General features: G+C 45.9%; 1 protein-coding gene across 1 annotated transcript in view; it reads right to left on the minus strand.

Moving 5' to 3' along the window:
- The window catches only part of LOC125956606 (gamma-aminobutyric acid receptor alpha-like), a 22,750-nt gene extending 2,217 nt beyond the window's left edge, over window positions 1-20,533 (minus strand). Inside the window, exons 1-5 of the mRNA XM_049688661.1 lie at window positions 20,129-20,533; window positions 18,311-18,378; window positions 14,915-15,135; window positions 8,490-8,572; window positions 4,244-4,507 (exon numbers count right to left, since the gene is read on the minus strand). Of these exons, the coding sequence (XP_049544618.1) occupies window positions 4,244-4,507; window positions 8,490-8,572; window positions 14,915-15,135; window positions 18,311-18,378; window positions 20,129-20,372 (880 nt within the window). The 5' untranslated portion in view covers window positions 20,373-20,533. The remainder of the gene's footprint in view (window positions 1-4,243; window positions 4,508-8,489; window positions 8,573-14,914; window positions 15,136-18,310; window positions 18,379-20,128) is intronic.
- Between the last annotated feature and the right edge of the window lie 532 nt (window positions 20,534-21,065).

Here is a 21,065-nt window from a genome sequence, read left to right on the forward strand (position 1 = left end):
TGGTCCACATCTAAAAGAAACACGAAATAAATTAAAACACTGACACTGACTACCGGTCACTGAGGTAATTGGTGAAGGATTGTCCTTCGATGGCAAAGGAAATGCTGTGTTGCAATGCAGTGGACCCCTGAAGACGGCTCTCTATTTGCCAGCAACGAACAAGCATCCCGGGGGCGCTTCTGATGTTCTATATTCAGTTGATCCAGCTTCAGAAGTTCTATTGCCCACAAGCGCTTCCTGATTGTTGGGTGAATTTGATTGCATATTGTCGCTCGATGTGACCTTCACTCGATCCTGAAATGCGGTCTAGCAATTTATGCGGATTCACAGTGTATGTACCAGTACCAGTGAAATACTATCAGTATGTTTTACTGTCCCTGTGTTTCGATTGATGAGTTTAAATCCGAAAAAGCCGGATTTCACACGTCGATGAAGGCGCTCTTGCCACTTTTTTGTTTACCAACTGAATCCCGCTAAGAGCCGCGGTTTGACTGTTGTAAGGTTCTGTGCAAAAAAAAAAATTGTCAAAGCCTCCTTCAGTTTCACGTGTATCGAGGAAAGTTTTTGTGTTTTTCACATCAATAGACGCATCGGTTTGCTAAAATGATGGTAGTATAATGTTCGCCTAAGTAAAAGAGTGCATTGTCACACATATGCTGGAGCGTTATGTCGTTATCGTGCGTGTAAAAACCAATTTAATGTTTGACCGCGATAAACATCGCAAGCTGAACAATGCCGTCGGTGATGTGATCAGAACGAAACGTTTAACGAAAATGAGCAAACTCCGGGGTGTCCTTAATGAAACTAAGATCATTCTCCTAATTTTTGAACAGGACGGACTCTGAGCGTAACAAGCTCAGAGATGGTCCACTTAAGAGACACAAAAATTCTGCAAGAAGGAATCTGAGTCACCGTTATTTTGTAGGTTCCTTCGTCATAGTTTGCCAGAAGTGTCTTGTTTCGTTGATACTCACAACCCTTGTAGTGTACACAACAGAAAGGATGCTATCCTAATCGGTAAAGAGCTTAGTATATTAGCGGAAGCCCCATTTTTTTTGTTGTCATGTAATTTGCAGTAGATATGATTCCATTTTGCTGAAACGTTGATAGAATAATGTAGCTGCTTCAAATGCATGGAACGCTCTTATAGTACCCCGGAACGCGGGCAGGTAAAAAAGCGTCCACGTCCACCTTGCACCAGTTGGTTGGGTGCGTTGCGAACGAGAAATCATAAAAATGCATTTCCACGTTTCCGCAGAGCGCCCAACTAGAATGAAGAAATCGAGGACGATTTATGCGCCGCATAACACACACAAACCACGAGACCACGCTCCTTGCATTAAACGGGACCGATTTAAGGTAGCTTATGCACCGACGTCCAGCGCCAAATCCGGAGGCGAGCGCCGCAACTCCGCTTCGCTCAGAGGAAGGAAGAAAAAAGAAAAACGAAACGCCAACCATTATACCCAATCTCCTCATCTCATCGTACCCCCGGTTAGTACCCTGGTTAGTGGTTCGGTGTGACGTTCCATTATCCTTCCAAGACCACAGCCAAGACAAGCGGGCGATCAGCTGCTTTGGTCGGAAATTGTATCTCGAGCGCGTGCGCGTGCTCCTGTGTCTTGAAGGCGAAGGAGAATCCGACTGATCGCATTACCGGTCGAAGACGGAGCCACGCAGCAATACGCTGACGGTACCGAAATTGATTCCTAACGAGATTTATCCTTTTACACGACCGACTGGCTGCTCTTCGCTGCCAGACAGGTGAAGACAGACGGTGAAACAATCGTCCAAACAATCAACCTCCCAAAAACCCACCAACACCCACTTGTATCAACATAGACAAAGTATAAGCGGGGAACTGGAGAGGGATTGGTACCTGCGACGGCAAATTGAATCAAGTCGCGAGCTGGTCTGTGGTCTGCGGTGGCATCGTGGGTTTGGCGGCTATTATGCTAAGCTATCAAAACACTGATACGCTTTCGTGGCGCGCGCGCGCGCGCCCATGCGCCACCCCCTCCAGCGCCCCTTTCCCTCACGAGGGAAGAGATAATAGTTTTTCCGACGTTCCGTTCGCGTTCGGTTTTGCTTCGTTGTGGAGTTTTCCAGGGGAGTATATCTGGGGAGCAGCATTACACGACGAATCGGCTTTCCACCGCGTGTCTGTGTGTGTGTGCGTTTTGCTTGAGGTAAAAAGGGACCGGGAAATCTTCTAATCATCTCTCATTCCCTTCCAGTCGGCCATTTAAAACTGAAAAACGGATAACACTGGGAATAACTCTCGCCACCCCCTTGTTGGACTCGATTTGGGATTAGATCCGAACCGGAACCATAAATGCATCTCCTACTGTAGCTGGACTGCTGTGATGAGACAATAACCCCCTTCACGAGGTGGTGCCGAGCTTCACACAAGCACACACGCATACGTGTCCACAATTATGCAAGAAGCAGTATATCCTCGGTAAACTCATCGAGTGTTTTCTGCTGACACGGCATCCACCCCAAGGTTTTGCTGGTGGTGGGGTTATCCTTCTTCTTCATCTTCTTTTTCTTTTTTTTTTGTAAATCCACATCCAGCGCGCTCGAGGGGTTTTGCATCCAAAATGCATCCCTTATGCGCCCGCCGCTCACCTCGCCCAAGCGTGAGTGTACGTGCGCCGAGGGTCTTGGTAAGCGGTTTTAGCCGCTCGTGAGCATGATGAATATGAATGAGTTTGGGAGTTTCTTGATGCACCCGGAACAACCGGGGTTGGTCTGGGGGTAAACGCTTGTAAAGCGATTATGGTGGCGATGGTGGTGGCGTGTGTGGCGCTAATCTTGACTCAATTGAATTGTTTAAGCAGCAGTTCCGAACCAGTAAGGTGGCAAGGTGGGATATGGTAAGCGGTAGCTCAGTGGAATTCCTCTTTGGACTGCATTGAACACGATTTGCTAATCCGGTTAGCAAATTCTCATCCAACTTCGTGCTCATCGCCATCGCTCGTCTTCTTAAATCCAGTGTTTGGAAAGTGATATCTGAATCTGCAAACCAATTTTAAAAGGCTGTTAGATTGATGATTTGAATGCTCTACGTATGTAAGTACTTTGGGTTGAGTTAGGTAAGCCTTACCAAACACTTTCGATGTTCGATTCCTCATCGATTCCAACTCTGTTCGATTTCAAATCGATTTCTATCCAAACTTTCACGCTTTGCGTATTCTACCGTACTCACAGCATTACACTTGCATAGTTTTTATTTATCTGCTAGAGTTTTTTTTTCGTTTAGGACTCTCGTGATGAATTCGCTTTCCTTCCTCAGGAGCGATCTGATGCAAATAATCCGTTCTTTTCTGTCTTCCTTTCGCAGGAACACTCAATAACGGAAATTCTTTTTTCTACGCTCCCTTCTTAAAACCTCAGTTGATTGTTAATGCGCCGTTTACAAGATTGTTTTCACGGTTGCTCAGAAATATTTGATCTCTCAAGCTAATAAACACCTTCACAGTATTCGAAGCATTTTTCATAGCAAAGCGAGGTGCATTTTGTTTTGACAAAATCGTATCTTTTTTAAAAGAAGATGTCACATTGCTTAAAAAACTTTCCAACGAATTGTGCGTCAGACTTTTAAAGAGTAAAATTTATATAAAAAACGCAGTCATGGCATCAATACATCAACACAGGTAACTCTCGCTAGTTTTTTCAAAACATCAATCATTGTAAAATTTCGGAACATTTAATGTTTAAAATTGATTGATATTCTGTTTAGGTAACAGTGTCGACAAATTTTAGTTTAGTTTAGTTTATTAAATTTCGAAATTTTCAGTTCAGAAAAATGAATGAGCTGCTTAACACTATCCAAATTCAAACGCCCTACACTAAGAAAGATGCACCAATAGTGGCTTTCAAAAGCATATCAGTGACCCCCACATGAAAAAGATAAAAAAAAAGTAAATCAAACAAGAGTTTAAACAGCTTAAAAATGGATAGAAAATGTTGTAACGAGATTGGGAGTCCCTCATCATCGACATCAACTCCCAACGGCCAGCCAGATGATGCACATGCTGACAGCATCTCGACCGAAACGAATCGAAACTACCCGGTCCCGGTCCCGGTCCGGCAAATGACTAACTGTAACGCTCTCATTCCCGGCAATTAAAATATGTAATCTACTCCGTTGCATATTGCATAGCGTTCCCCACGTGCCCAGCATTCCCAGGTAGCCTTGTGGGTGTGCTGGCAGGAAGGAACAGTAGGAAGTACTTACAAACGTACAGCTTGCCGTTGTCCGCTCCCGTAACGCGGCCCGTCCCACCGTCGAGCCCAAGGCCGAGCTCCAGGTCCGCACCGTTGGTGGCACCGTTCAGTACGGTCGCTCCGGCGCTGGCCGTGTTGTGCACTACCCGATCGGTGACGTTCCCCGCCGGACAGTCGACCAGATCGAACTGGGACAGCTTCATGTCCTCGGCGATGGCCACAGCCGACCGGCCACTGTTCCAGCGATACAGCACATCGTTCGTGGTGTAGCCGACTGGGCGAAGGAGAAGAGAAACGGAGAAAATCAGTGAGTATTGAGACAGGGGGCGGCGCTGGGACGAACGAAAAATGAGCTTCTCCCCTCAAGCTCAAAGGTATAAGCGGCGTGTGTGTGTCCCTGGTAGGAAAGGGGGATAATTAGTCTTTCCTATTTAGTCCCGGAGGCCCATCGTTCCGGTGTAATCGCTCGAAGGACGCAAAGACTGCTCATTAGGGCTGCACATCTTTAATGTAATTAACCGGAGAGGGCGGCGAAAATGGGCTCGCTGATCTTCTCGCGTTTTTCCGCTTCCCGTCTCTGCCACAATGTGCATCGGGAACACCCTTGCTGTACTATCGAGGACATTCTGTTGTCGATGCTTTAACGAGAATCTGTCTGTTTTATACAGCGCAGGAAGAGGTAAACGATTGCGACATTGTAATGCTTTCTGGAAAGAGCGATTAAAGCACCTGACATTCGGGATGTTTAAAACAGGATATTATCCAACGCCGATAACCAGCTCCCAGGATGATGATCGACTCTATGGTCTGAGGATGAATCGCCACGGGATCGTTTCGGGATTTTTAACGCCAACCAACCAACCAACCAACCAGACCAGCCCGTGTCTTCATTCTGACTCTGTAACGCTGTGGCGTGCGCTGTTCATAAATATTCATCATCCATTGTCCGTCGAATGGAATGAGCTTTTCGGACCGCTCTCGCGACGCTATTCCACCCCGTACTTCTTGGGCTTTTGTCGAAAACTTTCGCCGCTGCACTTTCACCGCTGCAGGAATCGTTTATTGTTCTCTCGCACGCCCCACGCGACACTTGGCATTCGTATTAATTTGTGGAATTAAGCGCCGAAAACTCGCACTTTCGCTCTGGATGGACTCGCTCGCTAAAGGGGTACCGCGTTAACTGCGACTCCGGAGACGTCTCATAGGCGGTCGGCCATTGCGTGATGCTGGCTGGCCACAGAGTTTGTACTGCTGCTGTCCCAAGATGCAGCGAATGAATGTAGTGATTAGATCCTTAAGCAGATTTGCATACAAATGAACACCAGACCAGAGCCAGGGAGCGCCGCGCGCGCACAGGCGACGGCCTGACTGCCGAGGACTATGGTTATCGTTGGTTAGCGACCACTTGCGGCCGGTTGCGGGTGTTGTACCGCGTCGTTGACGCCAGACGAGTTGATGATTAGATTTTCATCAAGCGCACCAACCCCTCTACGACCGCAGGATAGATGCAAAAGACGGGGATTTGTATGCCGATTAGCACCGTACATAGGCCGGGCGCTGGTGGTGGTGGAGAGCGGGTGTTGCTTAGGGGTTTGGTCTGGTCGTGTGGTTCCTTCCTTCATCATAACACTGTAGGCGCTGTGGTGTATAATCGAATTAAACGGCCTAGCTTCATCCGTTTCAACTGGTCCTTGCTTTTCAAGACAATTCCTTGAATTACGCGCCTCAACTGTGCGCTGTACAGCACGGGAAACAGTCTCCGTTTAATCAATAATGGGGCGTATTGTTCAGTTCAGAAGGATTGACTCGCAAACGGAATTGTTTGGTGGGAGAGTGAGGAAACTAGCAGGCAAACAGGTTAAGCTAGCGTAAACGTAATAAGAAAGACAATTAAAATGTGTGCTCATTATGCAAAGAATGACGATTAAACGTCAGAATCATAAAAATATGGAAAAGGAGGTACACAAAATAGAATTGATGAATATACATAAGCTTACTTAAGGGGGGGCTTCGGTATATTAATTTATTTATTCATTTACTTTTTATATTTTTTTATGAGTTTTTATCCTTTCAAGATTATTGAGTAAAATTTTGGGATCAATCAAAGCCAAATTGGCAAAGATATTGATTTTTGAAAAACAGAGCTTCATACAAGGCTCAATACATCTCGCAATTTTGAACAGCGTTTCCCAAAACCTACGTTTTCAAAGTCGGTGTCCATCATAGCATAAAAACTACTGAACCGATCGATTTAAAATTTTGAACAGTTAATCTTTATACTATTTGCCAGGTAGCCCCGTCGAGATTTTGTTAAAATTGTTGATACTTTTTTTTAAATATTTTTAAAAATATTTTTTTTTAAATATTTTTTTTTAAATATTTTTATAAACTCAACGGGGCTACCTGGATAAACTCATAATCTAACAAAAGAATATTCATTTGAATGTTTCTGATGACCCTGCACGTGGCTACGATGGGCACCGCAAAAAGTACATTTTTGCAAACTAGCCTTTCTAGATTGAATGCCATGAACGTAGTTTTGAATAAATCTTCCCCAAAATAGAACCAAATATTCTTGAAAAGTTGTAGTTTAATATGGCTTTCACTTGAAAAAATTAAGTTGTATGGTTTCTTCACTAAAAATCGTCAAAAATAAGCCTTTTTTGGACTCGAAATAACCAAAGCCCCCCCTTAAGCTCAATTCATATAGAAATGATAAACCCAATTAACATAGAAAAACAAAAAAATACTATAAAATTTTTTTAAATGGATATTAAGTTAACTAATTAATATTAAATCATTAGCATTTGGAGATACCGTTTGCAGAAAGTTAAATAACAGCTGCAATAGTTGAAGTCAACACACAAGACAGCGAAACAAATAATAAATGCGAAAAGTAATGCAAAAGAATACAAAAAAACACAAAAAAACACAAAAGAAATACCATAAATCAGAACAAAACGAAGTAAAACACAAATGCACAGTGGAACTCCGGTGAAAAGCATTCCCCAGCATCCCAGCATTACAAACTTCACTCACGCGGTCGCGGGGCAGCATGTTAAATTGCTTGTGACACTACTTATGAAGAGAAGTTATCATGCAATATGGCGTACGAAATGCGACCAGCACCAGCACCGGCACCGGCACCGGCACCTGCCACCGAGTTTTCCCGTTGATTTCAGGACGTAGATATGAGCTGTCCCCATTCCGCGTCCCATGCTGCTAAAGTGAAAATTGGAAGCCAAAGTGCATTCAACGGAGTAAGCAATCCGTGACGCCGGCAAATCATGCAGCAAACGAACGATGGTCTCGACTCGGTCTCGTCTCGTCAGCTCGCCAGCCAGAGAACTTCCGCCATGTGTGTTTGGCCAACTAAGGACACACACACACACACACACACACACACGCATACACTGACACGTGCACATGGAGCAGACAGACGGTGGAAATTCGATATTGTACCCTCCACCACCACCACCAACATGTTTGCCAATGCAAAGCTACCTCTCGGGAAAATGGCAAAACAACAACCATTTTATTCATCCCGCTCACCGTTTACACGCATGGCGCATGGGAGGGGTCGGTGTACGTCGGAGGTTTTCCGGTTCGCTGCAGTCGACTTCCGTTTTGCCAATTCGTGACACATTTTCCATTCCGCGCTTCTTTCTTCGATTTCGAAGGTTTTGTTTTGCCGGTCCTCGCACCGGGATGTCGTCGTAAGGTGGTCTGTGGTTCTGCCGGCTGGGGTTCTTCAAAAAGTTTACACACAACCCCGGAAAAATCACACCACATCCGGTGCGTCGGTTTATTCCCTCGTTGCGAATGGCGAGTGGCGAGATTTATTGGCATTCGTAGCCCGGGGCAACACGTACATCCTTGTGTGGAGGAAAAACCAGCTCGGGAGTCGGAAGGCGGCATTCTGACTGACACCTTCCCGTTCCTGATCCCAGATCCGAAGGATCGGTAGTTGAGGTGGTACGCAATCAAATACCGATACCGATCCCGATACTGGGACGATTCCAGCGACTGCACTACCTGACTGCGGCCCATATGGTAGTATTTACGGTACGGTCGGAGAGTAGACCACAAAATCCTGCTCCCTGGCATCCGAAGCTCACTCGACGAGTGACGGAAATTGTTAAGCGAAGTGAATCGACCGGGAACACCTGCTGTTCGCGAGTGCAAAAATCCGGCCGAGCCTATCATCGGTTCACCGCCTCACCAGTAGTCTCGAGAACTCGGCAACCGTTACTTACATGATCCGAACTTGAGGGGACAGCGCTGCGTGTCCATTGGGAAGTCCTCCAGGTTCATCGGACATCCGGCTTTAATGGTGAGCCTGCAGAGAAGAAGAAAAAGAAGGTAAAGTTACCATTGTTTAGGTTAAATGAACCGAAGGGAATGAAATGAAAATCGAAAGCTCGCTCGGTCGACACACTGGAAAAAGATGTTCCAAGCTCCACCGGTACACCGGGAACTGCGGGCACTGGGTTCGGTCAGTCACCATCATTGACAGACGGTGTGTCCTGGACGAAAGATCTGTCGAAAGCTAATGGAACGATAATTGGCAATTTGCTTGCTTGGGCATGGGATGGTAATAGGACACCGCCGTGCAGATGTTCGTTCGCTCGAGCGGACCGCCCGGTCTTAGTTGGAATACGATTTCACGGCCGAAGGAACGAAGCACGACCGATATTAAAATGCGACACCACCGCAATAGCGACGACGGTGCGTAGTGCGAAGCAGCTAGCCAACCAGCCGGCAGCAGCTCAGCGGAGGTAAGATGATTAATTTTTTTTTTTGATCAGTTGTGTTTCTGGAAACTTTCAATTCGACACTTTACAACGACGTTCCGTCTCGCTGGAAGTGTGTACTGGGAAACATGCTTGTTTGTGTGAGACGAATGGTCGAAGTGTTGTTTTTGTTCGTGGAACGATGATGCTGAGGTTTCTAGTAGCCTTCAGTGGGTTCTGCACTTTAAATGATCACTTGAGGGTTTAGTTCCTTTAAGACTTTTCCAAATTCTACTCTCATTTTCGATCATTTTAAGCATCCAGTTCGTTTGAAATTTTCCAGCCAGTTTCATTTAAAATTTTCGTCTATTTTTCTTACTTTCACACTTACGTAATATCCTATTCCTCCTATTACATCAGCTAAATGGCATATATTATAATGTTTTTAAGTGGCTTTTGGTCGAATTTCCGTGTTTCATGATAGTTTAACCATGTACAAAAGAACCATAAAATGAATAAAGTTACAAAGCTTACATACAGTATGAAAAAAAAGTTTATCCACCCCATAAAAAAAAATGTATGGAATTGTATAGTATCGTATGGTTTTTTCTTCTAAATAATCAAATAAGAATTTTTTCTCTCCATTTCGAGGATGCAGTTTAGTGCCTTAATCTCATGCGCCTCTTTTAAGACCCTATTGATGGTTCTATCGCCTAAAATAATGGAGTTATGCACCAAGTTACTAGACAACTGGTTCATTTAAAAATGGCTCTATGAACATCTCTAAGAAATGAACAACATTAAGAAATGAACATTAGTTTGTTAGGTACTTCTTAGGCGCATAATATGATCTTTGATTTTTTGACAAAGATGTTCGGAGAAAATAGCCAATATGTAAACTTCTTACAGGGGTGAATAAACTTTTTTTCATACTGTAAATACAGCATAAACCACTAAGGCTTTAAAGGTACAACCAGGATTTGAGTAATATTGCACCTACAGAAAACATACAAACATGCTTGTTAAATACTCAATAGCCGCTGAAACCAGAAACTCGATTCGATAACCAGAAACTCTCTAACATCCTAAATGTCCACTCTCTACGATTCCTTTCTTAAATGTCCTTCTCTCCAACCAATAACAGAAGAACAAAAATAACAAATCGTTTCTTAAAGTGGCCGCCCACTATCTTAAAATTCCCGTTTTCTCTTCCTCAAAAACACGTGCTCAGAATACCAGATTCCTTCCAACCACTAATTAGATCGTACGCCTACCATCCATACGAAAGAAGGTGCCAAAGCTAGCTATTCGAGATTGAAATGTATCCCAATCCAAACCCCCTGGCTCCCCGAAATACACGCTGCAGCGATCAGGCGACTCGGTTCCTATAAAATTGGTTTCCAATTTTTGCTTCCCACGACGCTCCACTGTCGACGCTGCTGGTCGGACAATTGAAGCCAACAATCAACAGTTGCCTACGGCCGTGGTGAAGGTATCTGAAATTAAACGCAGCTCTCTCTCGTAGCAGTAGTAGCACAAGGATCCGCGGTATCACAATTCACCGACGGCTACTGCTTCGTCCTAGTTCCCCGTAGTGCCGTTGCATCGGCAAAATGGTGGCTCCGGCTGGGAATTCCAATTCCCACGCTGGGTTCCAAATTAATCCCGGGAGCAAAATTAGGCATAATGGGATCGGCCGGCAGTATACTCTGTGACCTGTTGAGGAAGCTGATGCAAAGAGAACTGTATTCTCGATCGTAGATTACATTCCACTTTAAAGGTTCTGACAAAACTTCAATGTTGTACTATAAGATTGTAGTAGCTTCAATCAACGACTTATGGAATACCTAAGTCCAGGCATTAATCCGGCAGTTAAAAATATTTTAGAATACGATAGAAAATATTCTATTTTAAAAAGCACTTTTACACGATTATATGGTTATGTGGATGTAATACCACCAAGTTGAGTTTCAATCAATACACAATGTACACTTGAAAACGACTTGCGTGCATTTTATTCGGTGTTCCACACAACACCCAAAGCCATAATTATTCCCATCACAGGATCATGTCATACATGCCACTGCGCCATTAAACCAATCCTCGACAAACAATCGTCATCATAAGTAGGATTCGATTGAAGCAAATAACGCTCGATGGCTACTTAATGTTAAACATACTGGAAACCACAGCACAACACTTAAACCAATGCCTCTACATATGACCAGACCTGATGCCTCTCGAATGATGCCAGCGTCATAAACGAGCGTGAAGCGTCACTCCGTTCTATACGGTGTTGTTGGAGTGGTCAGGGATAAATCCAACCCACCCTAAAGTGCACCATTCAAATGGCTTAAAGATCCACTGCAAAGTTACTGGCAACACCATTGCTGCATGCAACAATGCAATGTTGTGCGCACAGGTCAGGAGATCGGATCGAATCGACGGAATCGAAACGCAGACCGAACCGGACGCATCGTTACGTTGGAGTCCATCAAACTTTACGATTATTTATAAGCCCGTTTCAATCCACGAAGTGATTTCGCAATGCTCCATCCCTTGAAACACTCGACATTGCCATGCCATGGGGGACGGGGGCATTGGCATAACCCAAGAAGTTGCCACAGTTCCACTGCTTAATGGTGAGCCAGCGGTAGCCAGTGGTTTCCACCACCTAAACCTCGCTCTTCACTCCACGGTTCACGTCATCACCGTAACAATAGAGCGTGCAACAGCTCTGGCAATAGCATCATCCGGAAAATCCGGACTTGCACGGTTCGCCGTTCGGTCATTGCACAACATCCCTTTCCTTCCCTGCGGGTTCTGTGCGTTCTGTGCGAGAATCTCGACACAGAATCCAGCCACCACCGTCGCCGCTGCACATAAATGGAACGAGGCGCCTCGAAGCACAGCAATCTCTCGCGGCGGCATCGCGGCAGCCACCAATGTCAACATCAAACCCCGATCAAGCACCAATGAGGCGACGCACACAACACACCACCGAGAACCATCGACACAGCGGTGTGGTCAGCGGAGCGGTGTGGGCCCCCTCCTCGGCGGTAGCATGCCGGGTGCGAGGAAAAGTTTTTCCCCGATTATTGATGAATTCCGATCCGCACTTCGACAGCACCACTGGCCAGCGGCCAGGCAAACAAACGCCTCGGGCGAACTTGATTGGGTTTGTGGCGCGTTTGCTGCTGTTGCTGCTGCTGCTGCTGCTGCTTCCAGCTTTGTTGGTTAGTCCTTGCGCTGGTCCACTGTTTTCACACTCTCTTTTGTTTGGTTACTTTCGCGTGCCGGGGTGGTAGCTGCCGTCGGGAACGCGGAACGCTGGAGGTGATTCGCCATCATCGAGCAGCATATTTTCGATTCCCCTTGTAAGGATGCACACCTTGCTGGTAAAAGGTGGTAAAAACGTGCAAATTGAGCCATTCTATGTCTTCTGCTCGGAGAACTGACGTGCCCAATTTAACGGCATTGTTGCGATTCACATTCTCTGATTTTTTATGTGTTTTCGTCTAAATATCTGTATTTTCTACTGTCTTTTCTCCTGTTTTAAATATTTGTTTTCATGAGTTTCATATGATAATGTTCCTATTTTATTTATTTTGTCAACTAAGTATCTCAATTAGATGTTACTTCTAGATCATAAACTTGATCAATCTGCACTTATCAGTGATTTTCTATATTTTTTAAAGAAAATATTCTGATTTAAATTTTTAATTTTTATAATGTTTAGTGTATTGTAATGCCTATTTTAATGTTTTAGTGAATTTTTAACAAACCGCCAGTTTTTTTTACCAAGTTTTCCACCTAATTGGAATATTTATTTTATTACTATCACAAAACTCTTACACAAACAAACCACTTGATTACCTTATTGTACCTTTAAAAATACTAAATCTTACCAAAGAATAATCGTTAAGGATTCCGAATACGCAGTTCAAAGTTTGGTCGCAACAGCACTCGCAACAGATGATCCAAACGAAAAAGGACGAAACATGCTGTTGATGTCACCGACCTAGCGAGCTGATAAGCTGAACTATCTCCACCGGCGCCTCTGATGCCAGGGGCATCAGTTATCGAACCGTACGAAGCGCCTCTGTGAAGGGCAAAAAGCACGGGCGCAACAACGCACTTCAGTTGATCAAATATTGTTTCTCTATTTGCCCTATCCCGCCTATTCCAATAACAACGGACGAATGGACGGACGGACACTCGTACTGTCGTCCCCACCGGAATATGCTACAGGGTCATGATCGTTCGTTTGAAGGATTTCATGTTTGCCACCGATGCTATTCCCGGTTTTGGACGTCCTGGCAGCGAGGGATACGCAGAGCCGCTCCTTAGGATGGAAGCAAATTTGAACGATTTGCTGTCCATTTCTCGAGCTGCCAAACACGCCACGAAATACGCACCTCCGGTGGCCATTTGCACACTTCTCTTTCTCTTTCCGCTCAATGTCGGAAGACTCTGTGGCGCGAACCGCGTCGTTTCAGCTGGAGTGCATTAATAGAAATTCGAAACGGAAAAAGTGCGTTTCGATTTCGCAAAAGATGGCAATCGAACGGTGGATGGCGGAGGATTTCCACGAAAGCGACGCAAAACACGAAGCGTCCAGAGTCAATTAAAGGCGCAACTGGATGGGATTTCGGTTGACACTGGGGAATGGTGGTGGTGGTGGTGGTGGCGGCGGCTTCACCCGAAATTGAGCAAAGGTCTAGTCGATTGCCTCTGAGCCGTGACGTCAGTTGACAGACGCGGGTTTGGGGTGAACCGAAGCCATAGGTAGGCGGTTCGGGGCTGATAGTATTCATCCCAAGCAAATTGACCGAAATGCTACCGAAATGCTGGCGGTAACGTGGCGCGCGGTAAATATGATGTTAAACATGAAAGTGAAACGGGACCTTTTAGCACGAAAGCACGAACTGGTTTTTGGGAGGGAGCAAAAAGTGGAAAACCATCACTTCTGGATGCTCCCAACACGTCAAAGTGATTTTTATGTTTTATCATTTTTATATCTGGATGGAGTGTTGGATACGCATGATTTTCAAGAGTAAATTAATTGATCAGATCACAGAGCGATCAATTTGCTGAGGACCATTAGTAATTAGCTTTTAAAAATGGATATCCTGTAGATTAAAGATGAAAGATACTAGTAGTCTCTGGATATTTTTTATTACCATCGAACCATCTCTATGTAGTGTAAGGGTAATAGTAAGCTAAATGGTGATTGTAAAAGGAGTAGTAAGACGGTAGTATAAGAATGTGAAAGGCTGAGTGAGTAGTCTGATAAGAGCTGCCGAACGAACTAGACATTCTGATCAAGCGCTGTATCAAGTCGTAACTCGCCGAAGGAAACATATAAAACTACATTTACCGTAAAACAAAGTCTCGACTTGTGGACTACTGGATCAATTTAAGTTGTAACTTGGAAAACTACAACTTGGATAAGCAATCGACAAACAACTACAGGAAACTGATCAAACAACTGACGCATACTACTAATCCCACCGCTAGCAAAAACTTTCGCTAACACATCTGAGGTAACTGAGCGAAACAATGACATCGGTACCGGCACCGTTAACGCCGCTGACAGGTTGATCGATTCGCTACCTAAGCTACCAGAGCTGAGTGGCCCTCCAGAACCGTACCGCGAACGACCCCGGGCGGAGCAAAATGGAAGAAAAATCTTTACACTCAATCAATTAGTGCTCAACCAGCTCAACAGCTGGTAGCTAAAGCATCCGGATCCGGAGTACCGGGCGGTGGAGCCGCAGAGTCCGCTTGAAGCTAAATTAATTGCGATTCATTTACTGGAAGCGAACCTTACCATCGCTTGAAGCTTGGGTTTTTGGATTGCCGGTGAGAGTATACCACCATCACCACTACCACCACCACCAGCATGAAGGCCATGGCCAACAACCGGTGGGTTGTTGCACACTTACCGACTCGAGTAGAGCACGCGACCGTCCTGGTACAGCCGCACGAACTTGTTCGGTGTCGTGATGGTGTGCAGGTAGCTCTGCTTGCCATTGTAGAAGTACGTATCCGGCTTCCAGATGCGCCCGAGCATCGAGATGCTGAGGGCTAGCGTGTCCTGGGCGCCACTGAACGCTAGCCGCCGATCGACCCACGACTGCCGGAAGTAGCAATCCATGGAGTAGGTCTGTGGGAAGACAAATAGGAGACGCCAGTCAGGAGAACTGTGGGTCTAAGAAGGAACACTAGTAGCAGCAGGTGAAGGACAATAAAATTAAATCGAGAAAGCAAAACGGGTTCGAAGCACACTCGAAGTGCATTCCTGGAACACCCGGTCCGGTACTCGTGGAGGTGCAATGTCTGTATTCGTGATGGCCAGCTTCTTCGCGTGCAGTTTCTGTTGAGATAAGAGTCAATGTTTTTTATAAAAAAAACTAAAATCATTCTCAAGCACGTCGTTGTCGCCGAGGATGCCCATCCAACCGATTCCCGCTTGACCGCTCAAGTACCTAAGTTGAAAACGAAATCCTTGATGTGGTGCTGTTAGTCGTAGGCATAGAGTGGTCCATTGGTGCACCTTGAGAGCAGCAGACGCTAACCATTTGCACTGAATACGTTGCCATTTAATTGTCGGCGACGGGCGAACTGTTGCCCGGAATGCCTCAATGCTTCTTCAAATTAACGTCCGAGTGGTCATTTTCGAATATTGCTGGAGAGCAATTTAATTTATATCAAAAGATCCAGCATTTGGCGGTTTTCTTTGGAGTGTTTCTCGAGAGTTCTTGTACATTAAACGATGAATGTATTTGTGGGCCTGAATTTTAATTGGACAAGTGAAGGGCTTCGGGTCGGGCAGCTCTATACAAGACAGTAATGTCCTTATGCCGAGCATCCAATTGACCTAGAAAATGCTTCGAATTTGGCAATTAAAAAAAACTCAAAAATCTAATCTCTATCGGGCTCGATTGGCAGCAAAATACGACCCCTCCCACCGAAAAGTCCATCATAACATTGTATATTTGCCCCCCCGCTACAACGATCCATTATGCTCGGTTATGGCATCATCAGTACCATCTTGAACGACAATTCACCCATTTCCCTCCTCTTCCCGTACCAAAAGGGGGCCGCTCCGCATTCGATCAATCACGATACGTGCGATTGTGCGAACGAACGAACGAACGTGGCATCGTTCCCCGGTGTTGTATGAGGTCGCACATATACCACGCCATATGCGCCAGCGTGCTACTTTGTTATCCTCCAAAGCAGCTTATAGTTGGTGGGAGAGAAAGCCGAATTTTCCAACCAACGAGGACCAGTAGCCTTCACCTGGCTGGCTCGTAACCACAAAGGAAGGCAACAGGCAAACCAAACAGGGTCACCGAAAGACGATCGAAAATAAAATGAAATAGCTAAACCATATCTTAACATAAATCAATATGTGGGTGTGTGTGTCCTTGTAAGGGCGCCACTCCATTCACACAGCATCACTTGGCATCCATCCTGGTATAAGATGCGGTTCCACCCTCCCAACTCCGGCGGTGCCTTCACCGTCGACCCTGTGCAATAATAATCTTCTTTGGTGTTTGACTTCTACACTCCACACAGGGGGTGGGGTGGGGGGGGGGTTTGACAATGGTGTCGTTGCTCCATTTTTTGTCATCTTCCCCTCGAGCCTCGCTTTTCTCCCAACCAGGCGCTGCTTCCTGCGTACGCTTCGAGTAGGTCGTAAAAAAGGAAGAGCCTGTCACAGATCACCTAGGGCAGGTGACCTAGAGGCCATATAGCGAGCACACGGACCACTTCGAAGGTTGTTTGCCGCTCTTTTCGCTGCCGAACTTGAACAGGATGTAGCAGGATGTTGGTGCAGCGGCGATGGTGCGACGGTGAGAAAGTTTCACCACTTTGCAACCTGCGATGAAAACGGATGCAGAATACTCTGAACTATGGTAGCAACTATGCCAGATGGGAAAGGGGGTTGGGAGGATATGCAGAATTTGTTGGCCTGATTTTTTTTTCTCTCTCTCTCTCTCCATCGACTCTACTGGTTGATCGCGTACCAACCTGTACCTACCAATGACTTCCGGTACGTCTTTTGTACCCGATTGTCGACCAAAAGGGGGGAACGGTTGTGCTAAAGTGTTTTTGTAAGCTGACTGGCACATGATAGGAGTGATAGAGCAAAGGGACGCTCTTTGTTACATCGTCCTGTCTAATGTTGCCCCCCCGAAATGGAGTGCTTACAATCAATGTCGCGGATGCAGAAGGATGCATTGTGATGCCGCCCGAAAAAAAAAGGGGGGCTCTACTCGATCATAACAAAAGAGCAATGATACCGAAGGTGCTGTGCAAGGAAAAGCATGTAAGTCGGTTGTTCACTCGCGCAAACAATGCAACTTGGGTTGGAGGAAGAGTAAAGTTTATAATACAAGCGGATACTATCAAAGAACATAGCAAAAACAAAGCTCACAAACAGGGAAACAAGTGCATGAAACGTGAAACACGTACAAAACATGACAAAAAATAGGGATGTAGCGGAACACGGAAAGAGAAACAGAGAGAGAGAAAGAGAAAGAGTTAATGCTGAAGGTGAAGCGTTCCCCGAAAAACTTTCTCTCCTGTGGCGAAAGCGCGCCACAGGACTTTCGCCGAAGCATTCCGGTTGACCACGGACGCCAAAAGATCGACTTTTCCTAACACACACACACAAACACACACACACGCGAAAGTCCCAAACTGGCGTACCCGGGCGCGCTTATTTCCACGCTTAGGAATCCGGTTTGTTAAACTTGTTTACCAAACAACAAACCCCTTTTTGGCGTCGTCATCATTCCATCGGCAACCATCCGCTTTGCCGCTTTCATGTGGTTATGGCCACCTACCCCCTTCCATTTACATCCTAGCAACCTAAACCATCCTTTCCGAAAACCAGTTACCACTCACACGCACGGTCACACACACACATGGCAAGCAAGCGAGAAGCAAATGCTGGACGGAAGTGAAAGGGCATCATCATCGCGTCTTCATCACACAGCACACGCATGAGCTAGCGCTCATCGGCGACGATTGCTTCGTCGATTTGCGGGAAAGTTTCCTCATTTTCCGCCGCCGCGACAACTGCCGGTTGCGGGAGCAACGTTCATCGTTCATCATCCCCCCACCCGGGCGAGTTACCGATTTCCTTCGGCGTTTTGTTTGTTCTTCGCTTCTCAGCTCTTCAATAACACACCTTCAGCTTGTTCTATGGGAGGAATAGGAATCTAGGGGTGAACGGCAACCGTGCCGGGAAATGGCTCAGATCAATATCGTCATCGTGAAGTCTGTTTTTTCCCGCCCGACACTCGGTGTAAAGATCGATCACTTACCATATCCACCTCGGAGATTGGGCCCATGCTGCGTACCATTATGTCGACTTCGATCACTGCCGGTGGTCCTGTTGACGTGTGCCAGGTTCACATTCCGATGGCGCAGGTGACAGCGCAGGTGAAAGAAGCAAACGTGTGGAACGGATGTGGAAGGATATGGTTGAAAGTTAATAAGTTGTTGTGCGAGCACAGCTTATATCGGTCTGGTGATGATGATGCTTGAGAGAATGAGTGAGGTCGTGATGGTTGCCTGGGATCGGCCGGGTAGGTCGCCAAGGTAACAAAGTCGGAGCTATCGGCAAGCGGCATCCGTGATTGATTCGTAGGATTATGTGATTAGACCAATTACATAGGGAGGGCCGGAAACTAATTTGCCAAGGTATTAATCACATTTTGATTAAACCATGCGTGGCGTTGTTCGAGGGAGAACTTGGATGGTAAATTGCCTGCTTGAGGTGCAAATGCTTTGACATTGTGCTCGTATATTCGAAGAACATCCGAAATCTCATTGAAGTTGACTTAATATATATCATTCATTTCAAGCCGGTATTAGAAACATATATAAAAAAGTAAGGAAAGAGAATAGGGAAGGACAAGATAACTTCATGATGAGGAAAAAATAAATTAAAAATACGAACCAGTTTATGAATGAAAGGAAAATCAAAAATGGTAGGATTATACACGTAAATATGAAATGTTGAATTAAAAAGAAAATAAATTATATAACAAAATAAAAAAGGACACCAGTAAAAACAATAAATTACAAGAAATTATTCAAAATGAACCTCGAACCTTCAAAATTTCATAGTTTATGTAAATCAGTATTTAATGAGAGTACGAACGCAAAACAAATGAACAAAATTATTCACAGAAAAAGATGGTTGAATAAAGGGATACAAGAAATGCTGCAGATAAGATAAACAACTGGTTTCTGCCAGAGCGCAACAACCTCATTTTCTGGTAAGACAAAATATTTAAAAAACAAAACATCGAACAATTATAATCACGATGCTCCAATTACCGAGCTAAACGCTGACCTTGACATGAAAACATTTTTTCAATTTTTTTGCAGGCGCCTCCATCGAACATTCTCCTGCCCTTTGTCGCGCAATCCAAAAACCAACAGTAACTACAACCGGAACAAGTAACATTCCCATCGCGCCTTGTTATACGATTGTTTTCCCCCGCCCTTATCCGGGGATGGCACTACTGCTTAATGCACGGCCAGCAGCATTTGCATTTCAATGTGCATTTCTGCTTCAATGGATTCGTATTCGTCCACTCGTCGTGCCGTGCCGGCGATTCCGGAGACCATTAAGCCCGATCGCTGGATGAGATTCTAACGAACCCGTCGCCGGCGGCATCGGAGCTTCATCACATTACCGTTAAAAATGGATCATAAAGGATTCGTAGCGGTTTGCCAGGGGATGGTTTGGCATCAGCACCGGAACGGCCACCGCTACGGCCAAACAGCCCCAAGGGCTCGCACCGACCGGCCGGCCGGAATGACATTCGTCTGTCAAACGCAAAAGCATCCCGCGAAAGGACATTCCTCAACCATCAAACGGTAATGAATATTGATGGGTGCGCCCTTCTTCTCTCGAAAGCGCTCGAAAGCGCTCGTGGCCATTCTTTGAAGCGTGCCGGAAGCGTTGTTTCCTCTTGGTGGCCGCAAACAGGCCGCCCAGAAAACCACGAACGGAATCGGTTCGCGCTTAGAAGTGTGGCGTTCAATTAACATTTTGATAGCCTTTTGCGTCACAGAGACAGACAGAGAGCAAGAGGGAAAGAGAGACATGTCGAGGGCCGGATACTTACCGCCGAAATCTGGTCGGATGCTGTTATCGTAGCCGCGCAGCAGATTGTCCAGCAGCTCGGAGATGTTGGCATGGTTGTTGCGTTGCGTTAGCCGGATCGCTGCCTGGACGGGACCGGCGGGTGCTAGGAAGTAGCACGTTCCGATGCCGATCGCAATGTTGCTGAACGAACCGAGGATGATGCGATTGATGGTGATGAATAAATTTGCTCCCACCAGACTGACCGCCGTGTGGGCGATGGCCATGGCGTTGAATCCGGTTGTTGTTTTGTCCGAGACCCGCGAGGATCTGCTGTTCTTGCTGCTCTTGTGCGACTTCCTGTTGGTGTGTGTGTTTTTTTGGTGAGAAGTTAGAATCCGGTTAGAATCAAACCATCAAGAGCAAGAAGTAGCATACCTGGGGGAATAGTTCCGTCGTTTCGGAACAACTCCGCAAGCACCTTTTACTCCCAATACTATTGTCGTAGCGAGTCCATCTGATGGCGCAAATCGGGGTCAACCGATTCACATCCTTTTCGATGTTGAAGTATCCGACGGGGTAGATAGGGTGGTTTCAGAAGCAGCTCAGCTGCATCCTCCTATCGACGATCTGCCTTCCAGGTGTCTTAATCTAGGTGCGAGATAAAGGAAGGGAAATAACAAAAAACCTTGTCAGATGGATGCGATGGATAGCGAAGTGTACTCCGCAATCTCGTATACACACACATACACACTCATGATGGCCCCTAGTGGGACGTTAAAAGGATTGTTAGCGGTTTTTGTGGCCTCCGGATCACTCGACCATGGCCATCCGGTGGACAGTGGACACCGCAAAGGTCGGTGGTCAGTGGCTTCACGTCGAACACACTTCTCGCATCACCTCCTGCTGCTGATGATGCCTTTTCGGTAACTTTTTACACCATTTTCAGCCCCCTGTTCGCCTTCTGGGCTTCCTGCGTT

The sequence above is a fragment of the Anopheles darlingi genome, chromosome 3, assembly GCF_943734745.1.
Source record: "Anopheles darlingi chromosome 3, idAnoDarlMG_H_01, whole genome shotgun sequence".
NCBI classification, from domain to species: Eukaryota; Metazoa; Arthropoda; class Insecta; order Diptera; family Culicidae; genus Anopheles; species Anopheles darlingi.